Below are 8,197 nucleotides of genomic sequence, written 5' to 3' on the forward strand. Positions count from 1 at the left end.
TATATATATATATATATATAAAACAGAAGCTGCACTTCATATTAGTGACAAACTTTGGTGTTTTTTTGACAAGTTACTTTCATTTTTGCTTCTACTTTTCATTTAAAATAGGTTTCCATTCTCGCAAAGTTTCCAAGGTTCTTCTTCTACATATTAAAAAGGTTGTTTAACAACTGAGTGGCGCACTACTGCTGCTCGTGGTGAGAAAGTGTATTGCACCTTATTCAAAATCAATGTGGTCCCTGGCCCTCTGCGGCCCAAAGTTAAAAACTGTTGTTCTTTTGAGGCCCTCAAGGTGGCGCTCGCCGCCCACATTTGGGACGCGGCCCGTAGGTTACGAATCTCTGTTTTAGATCACTTTAAAAAGTTCTTTTGTACCTTTATTTTAAACTCAATTTACTCTAATTAACATGTCGTGCTTTGTGTGCTTTAATGTGTGACAGTGAATTTATTTGTCTGCTTATCATTTTGTAGTGAGCAGGTATATGTATCTGGAGCAGTTTTGCTCATTACACTTGCGTGCAGAAGAAATATCTGTTGTCTCATTCGTCGTAATTCATCTAGTAAGGGAAACCACTTCTTTTTTGGATCAGTAGATGACTGACAGTTTGTCAACCTCTCCAAGTCATAAACAGAAACAAGGCTGTAATGAGTTCTTCCCCCCTCTATTTTTGGCAAGTGAGGACTTTTTTGGATTGAAACCAACAGCTTGTGAGAGTTCAGGTTGTGTTCCGTGGTTAGGATAGCCTCGTTCGAACAGCAGGGCTCAGAATAACTCACTGGTACAGTGTTTGTTCTTTATTACAGACTTTTTGTCAACCTTATAAAACCCAGCAGAACAGTTAAGGCAAGCAAATGATTTGAAGTCTGTTGGTTTGATCTAGTTTAAGCTACAGAACTAATGATAGTTCTTGGTTATAATCTGGTCCATTTGAATCTTTTATTTTTGAGTTTTGTTTATAAGAAATTGAGTGATTTTTTTTTAAATGGACAGTTGTTAACTTTGATCATTTATACATCATTTTGTATTCATTCTTCAACGAAGCAATTACAGTGTGGTTTATTTTCAAGGATTCACACTGCTAAACAAAACAGGAAAATTGCTAATCAAAACTGTAAGCAAGCAGATAAAAGACAGATTTATTATTGAACCGCTTGTAAGGTAAAGACCAGGTGTGAAGGTAGCAATCATGTCTTCTGAGAAATAACAGAGGATAGAAAAGCTGTCTTACCCCTACGCTTGTCAACAATGAAACCTGTAAGAGTTTTTTGTCAATGTTTTTTAGCACATTTTTTATTGCTTACATTTCTTGCAGTGCATATGCATATTTTCTCAAATTAAAAAAAATTGTCATCTCTAAATATTTGGCTGATTGGCAACATCTTATTATATTCTGAGCAGAGGAGCAGATAGTAAAGCTGGTGTTCTTCTCTCATCCCAGATGCAGGAGATGGCTTTGCACCACCGCCAACAGCAACACCATCACCAGCATCCCGACGGCGCTCTTTACGATCCCGCCCGTCACCACCCCATGATAAACAACTCACCTCCGATACTGCCCAACCCCATGAGTGCACTGTCCCAGCTAAACCCTCAGGTCAGCCGGAGTGCACTGCCTCACGGCTCCCCCTCACCTCCCGGGAGTAAATCAGCCACACCTTCCCCTTCAAGCTCCAATCAGGAAGAGGAAACAGATCCTCATTCGAAGGTACTGATGTGGCTTCTCTGGGCTGTAGTAGTGGAGATGAAGGTTGGGGCTATGCAGCGCTCAATTTTAGACAAAATAGAGTTGAGTTTTGAGGAAATTCAGGGAGCAGAAAACACTTTTTATTTTTTTTATTTGGTTGTTTGAAAATTTCAAACATAGTTTTGCCAGAATTGGAGTTAAAGCTGTAATTGTTTCTTGTTTTCTGTGTGCGGTGTGGTGCCAATTTTGAAGGTAGTTGAAGCTTCTGAGTTAAGAGTTTGATTGTGGAGTTTACTTGAACTTCAGTTTGTGCATTGTTTTGTTGCATGGAGCTGAACGTCCTATACAGCAGGGCTATTCAACTAAATTGCTCCGGGGGCCACAGTTACTGCAGGTCAACAGCTGAGGGGATGAACATCCAGCAATTAAAGTTATTATGTAAATAAACCAAGTATTACAAAGATCTGTTATCTTTAAAATAGTTTATTTTGCTGCATTTAATCATGAAAACAGCATACAGAACCCTATAAAAGTAGTGACAGTTCAATTATATCAAAAACATAAAGAACACATTATACCTCCTATTTGACACAAATATTATTTTGACATCTCTGACTTGCCAAATTTTTAACCAATTTTATTTTCACTTTCATAGTTCTATCTTCAATTGCTTGTAGTTTTAACTGTCTTGAGTATGCATAGAATTGGTTTATACCGGCTTGTAGCCAAGGTTCTGACATTTCTGTAGATACCAAACATGTCTATGTCTAGCTAAAAGAACTCAGAGTAATTAAAGTAGAAAACCGGGGGTTTGGGTTTAAGAGATGAATGAACCAATTGGCAGGCCGAACTTTGGTCACTCGCGGGCCGGATTTGGCCCATGGGCCGCCAGTTGAATAGCCCTGCTATACAGAGTGGGCTTATTTGAAACTATTGCGTTTATTTAAAAGTAGCACAATCTATAATGACAAATGGCTCTCATTACTCATTTGAGAATATGTGCAAATCCATTTCCACCATTATGTGTTTGCTAGTTTGCTCTCTCGTTATTCAACAAGTTTATTCAGAAAAGTGGGAAACATTTCGGTGGGTTGATTTAGAGTTACAATTCTTCCTAATCATCTCTGTCATTGGTTGGTTTCAGTCATTTGTTTTGAAAAAGAGTGCTTGTTTAGTTAGCTTTTGCTTTATAAAAACTACCTAAAGAAATAACATCTCATTATTTCCATGCCCGTTTTTCATTTCTAAAAGAGAAATCTAAATAAGCGTATGATTAAATTTGCTTGTTTCAGAATCATCCGTGTATTTAGCTACTATTTGCACTGATACAGTATGAGTGAAGGAGGATCCTTTAGTTTAAAAAAATACGTTTTCCTGCCTATACGTATCTGCCAGGCTTCTCATGGCGTATGCGAATAAAAATGATTACCATCTCTCCTATCAGTAAGTAATTCCATTTGCTCTCTCCAATTCATTCTGAGACCACATCAAAGCCAGAGAAGATACATCAAGCGATTTAAAATTCCTTTCACCCCTGGCATGAAAAGTCAGAATTTATTACTTGCTGAGCAACTGCAAAATAAAGATTTGAAAAGGTTTGATAAATTCAACTAGTGCAAGATATTTTTTGAAAAAGTGTTGCAGGGATAAAAAAAGGGCTTCAATACTTGGCTGTGTGTGAAAACGTTACTAGCTCTGAAACATTGCTGCAATGTTCAAACGTTTGTTGTTGGAAAAACGAATCAAATTATGGAGCTAATAACGTTTACTCACGTTACCTGGAGCCAGTGTTGTATTCATTCATCAGAGAAGCAATTAATGGATGTAGAATTGGTAGATGCAGTTTCAGTGTCAATAAGCTGTCTTGTTGTTTTGTTTGCTCTGATGGTCTTCCAGATGACAGGTGAAAAGCGGCCGTCTTCGGAGATGATGAAGCCGAAGCCCAAACCCCAAAAGAAGAAGAAGAAGAAGGATCCTAATGAGCCCACTAAGCCTGTGTCAGCCTACGCCTTGTTCTTCAGAGACACCCAGGCGCACATCAAAGGACAAAATCCTAACGCCACTTTCGGAGACGTGTCGAAAATAGTCGCCTCCATGTGGGACGGCCTGGGAGAGGAGCAAAAGCAGGTACGTCCGCACTCTTTGTGTCCACACTGCAAATATTTCACATGCATTTGGTTAAGTCCAGGGGTCGCTTCTTTTTACCTCGCATCAGGACTAGAAAACCTTTGAAGGGAGAACACTAAGTACTTCCTTTAAAAATGACATTTTTATTTTTTATTTTTGTTTTTTAAGGTTTTAAAACACATTTAATCCACTTCATTTATTAATTTATTTTACACTCACACCCAACAGATTGAGCGGAATTAAGCTGTATGCTTTTTTCTTACAAAAACGTTATAATGTATCATAACTACCGTATTTATTGAAGTATAATACGTAAAATTAAATCCATAAAGTCATCCATAAAGTTGGGGCGTAGTACTATACTCAGATAAATATTTTTACTTATGTATTTTAACTGAAATACCAGCTTCATTCACAAAATGCCGGAAATGAGACCGCGTCGTAAAAAGCAGTTGAAACGAGCTTACCTCTGACACTCCTCCGTGCTTCAGAGCGAGATAGTAACAGATCCAGGCAGGCGACATGATGTGAAAAAAAGGGAGAAAATGTATTCCTGCACCTTAGTAATGATAACAAACTAATGACATTAGCATGTGACCGAGCTGCTCCGCGAACAACAACAAACACATGTTCGTCCATAATGGCTGTCGTCTACCGGTGTTCTGAAAAAGTTTGTTTCCCTGAAAAAATGCTTCTCCACCAGAGGGGGCGCTCGCGAGTAGGAAGTAATCTGCTTTTCCCCCACAAGATGGCCCAAATCTCATCTGAAGTCTTTGACTTTTGTGTTGCCTCCTGGTGGACTATGTGTAAAATGTCAGAATTCACATGATGCTACTACAGCTGATATATATTTGTTGTCAAAATACCTTTTAGTACATATGTTGTTAAAATAAAATGAACAGTCCAATGATCATTTTACTGATATGTATAAAGACTGAAAAGGCTGAAAAATCTTGAAGTCTGTATGAAATTGGAGGTAGTTTGAGGATTAAATTTGTATGCTTTTGAAGCTCAAAAAGAGGGGATTGTATTATACATGAGGTCATATTATACACAAATAAATACGGTAATTTGTAAAATCTGAAATGATAGAACATAGGAGTTTCATTGTAGCATGCATTTGCTGTTTTTGCATCTTTAAAAGACTGTAGTTAATTTTTTAGAACAAGATGTTAAATATGTATTCAGGGATCATCTGCTGACTTTTTTAGCCATCAGCAGTGCAGTTGTAATTACCTGAATTTGATTTTATTTTAGCGCAACCTGTGCATTTAAAACTGCCTTCGCCTTTACTGCAGCTTATCGATTCCACAATGAAGCTCGGTTTCAATTTCATTTGAACATTCCAGGCCAACAGAGTCAAATAGGTTTCTGTGTGTTTGTGGTAACAAATGATGGTGTGAAATGAAGGGAAAAATGAGACAGTCTGATGATCATGCACAGACTCATATTTTTAGAATATTCAGTCAAGGCACAGCCAGTTGGGTGTCAAATAAAAGCACCTGTCTCCGTGACAAAGTGCGGCCCATTCTCCGCACAGCCGCCATCTACCAGACCCCATCCAGCATGTGTCTTTTTCTCCCACCAAACCTACTTTATACGCTGGACTTTGGAGGCCGGCTGTCCCTTTTATTTGCAGTTAATTTTTGCTGCCTTGGCCGAGGCACTTCACCATGAATCTTCATTTCGCCACTGACACCCCTGAATGTGAATTCCACATTTCCTGTCCTTTTATTTATATCTGTTGCCTGGTGATTTGATCATGCTGGGAATACAAGATTAGCAATTGCCTTGTCCTTGGTTTTCCCTCAAGGACATCTGCTCCAGAAATGTTATTGTTTGTGTTTCTTAACCCTTTGTCTCCTGGCATCTTTTAAAGCCTTCGAGTTTTTTTTCTCATCTAAAATGCATTTATCCCTCATAGTTAAACCTGAGAACAGAAAGATAACTAATAAAATCCTTTTGTTTTGCCTTCCCAATAGCAGCTTTATTTTATTGTTGTTGTTTTTATGTGCATTCATGTGTTTAATCAAACGTGCCACCTCGTAGGACACATAATTAACTTGAGGTAAATGAATCATTATGGAGTGAAACGTAGCACTCTGTCTAGGCAGTAACCCTGTGATTGCTCTAATTATTACTACAGACTAGCACTGTCATTACTTACAGCACAGCAAATGGATAAACTTGACAACAGTGTATTAACAGAATAGAACAATTCAGTTAGTGCATGTTAATACTCACGAGACTTGTTCAAACCGAGGCTTTTGTTGTAAACATATAAACATGCACCTTTATCCATAAATGTTAGCGTGAAATGCATGATAACACATATAATGCTGAATTTGACCATCTACTGTATTCACACAGATTTAATTTTGAGGTCCTCTGGTTCTGTTCTGTGTTTTTTATTTTTTTATATTTTTTCTTTCCAACGTCGCCTGTCACATCGCCTCTGCAGAAACAGTTTAGGTGTGTTCTATAGTGTCACAGTCAGACCCTCTGGAGCCTTGCAGGAACACCAGAATGTAAACACAGCCTTTCCCCCCTATACACAGCTTTGTTTTAACTAGATCCTGGCTCCTGTTTCCAATTACCTGTAGCCCTCCTTAAACATTCCATGCGGCAAAAATATTCACATAAATGCAGTGAAGTTTTCTGTGTTTGTTTTGTTTTGTTTTTGAAGAAATTATCAATTTTTTTCTGCATTTTCATTTGTTTTGTGCTTGTGATTTTTTTATTTGCGTATCGCTGTGCCCCCACCCCACACACACTTTGCTTGTGTTGTTTTGTATCTCGAGAGCTGTCCTTGAGCTCAGCAGAACAAAGTCTGTTTTCAAACTTATTCTTGTGTTCGCATTATACTTTTTTTTATTAAAACACAGCAATTTTTTTTCCAAATTATTTCCAAAAGGCTGCGGTTTATAGAGCAGCATCAATGCGTTTTTAACGCCGTGTTATTCCTCAAGGTGACCGTGTGTTAAAGCTGCCCCAGAAACACATAAGAGCATGTTTTTTGTTGTTGTTTTTGTTATCCGAGATTAAGATCAATTTTCTGTTTTAACAGCAGTGTGACCGAACGGTGATAATGTGTTTTAGGAGGAGGGAGGAGAAAACTTAGCTTTATTTAATTGAGTCTGTGTTTTGGATTTGAGTACCAGAGAGGTCGGAGATAAAACAAAACCAAAAAATAAAAAAAAATTTAAAAAATGAATGCATTCACTTTATTTAAACACAATACAGATATTAAAGTCCTTGTTTTGATCATGCCATCAGTTCAGTTTTTTTCTGCCTCTTTTTTGTGTTATTCTTTATTCTCCTTTTTTCCCTTTCCTCACCTTCTCCTCCTCCTTATCCCCCGATCGTTCAGTCTCACATTTGCAGGGTAATCACTCCCTTCAGCGTCAGCAGGGTGCAGGGTTATTGTCTCCTGTAATTAACCGGTTATCAAACAAGGACAATTCATTAAGGTACAATTAGGGGCTAATTCAGACGGGACACCTCGGTGTCAGGATTACGATGGAGGCATATGCTCTCTCTCCCTCTCAGCTTTGTTATTTTTAATTCAGACTGACCTGCAGCCTTCGACGGTTTTACCCGCTAATGAATTCACTCACTTTGAAATAATTAGACATCCTTAGGCATGGTAATTTGTTTAAAAGTATCTACCATTGCTCGACTCGTTAGCCGTGTTAAATTAATTTGAAATTAAAGCTTCTGGGAGTGGTTTGGGTTATGGTGGGAGTGCACATGCGAGAGGTGACGAGAAACATTTTTAACGTTTTATTTATTTTTTATTTTGAAAATCTGCATGGCTTTAAAGGGGCAATATCATGTAAAATCAACTTTTTTGAGTTTTATATCATGTTATAATGCTATACTCTCATAAAAAACATGCCCAATGCCTTGCTTTGACTCATTCATGCATGTTTGAGAAATCCTGCAGCGTTTTTAGGAAGCCATGCTGAGGAGCAAAACGACAGCTGGGGACCAGAAACCCCTTTTGGGACCAGAAACGCCCTTGGGATGTGTCTTTTTTTTCTTTTTTTAAATTCTTTCCTTATTAGTTTTTTTCTTATCTACGTTTTTTTCCTATTCTCTTTTTCTTTTTAATAGGAGATAAAGAAAGAGAAAGAAAAATGTGAAATGTAATGAGAAAGAGTGAAAGAGAGATTAGAAGGTATGTAAAATATATGTTGAGAAAACACAAGACAGCACACCCGACTTCTTGGCTCCACACCTACAAAAACAAAGATAGCAAAACCACAGCAACAAAAATGCATATCTATATAATGACTATAACCTTGCTGCTAACCATACCCATATACATATATAAATTTAAACATATACACTTAAACATACCCATACCTACATATCCAAAC

At 37.8% G+C, this 8,197-nt stretch overlaps 1 protein-coding gene across 5 annotated transcripts in view; it reads left to right on the plus strand.

Annotated features, from left to right (window-relative positions):
- tox2 (TOX high mobility group box family member 2) overlaps positions 1-8,197 on the plus strand; it is a 108,103-nt gene that overhangs the window by 89,747 nt on the left and 10,159 nt on the right. For 2 of the 5 annotated variants that reach the window (XM_014008597.1, XM_014008599.1), the window contains exons 5-6: positions 1,443-1,709; positions 3,573-3,815. In XM_014008597.1, coding sequence (XP_013864051.1) covers positions 1,443-1,709; positions 3,573-3,815 — 510 coding nt within the window. The remainder of the gene's footprint in view (positions 1-1,442; positions 1,710-3,572; positions 3,816-8,197) is intronic. The other 3 variants (XM_014008598.1, XM_014008602.1, XM_014008603.1) reach the window with 3 other exon arrangements.

This window comes from Austrofundulus limnaeus, unplaced genomic scaffold, assembly GCF_001266775.1.
Source record: "Austrofundulus limnaeus strain Quisiro unplaced genomic scaffold, Austrofundulus_limnaeus-1.0 Scaffold51, whole genome shotgun sequence".
NCBI lineage: Eukaryota > Metazoa > Chordata > Actinopteri > Cyprinodontiformes > Rivulidae > Austrofundulus > Austrofundulus limnaeus.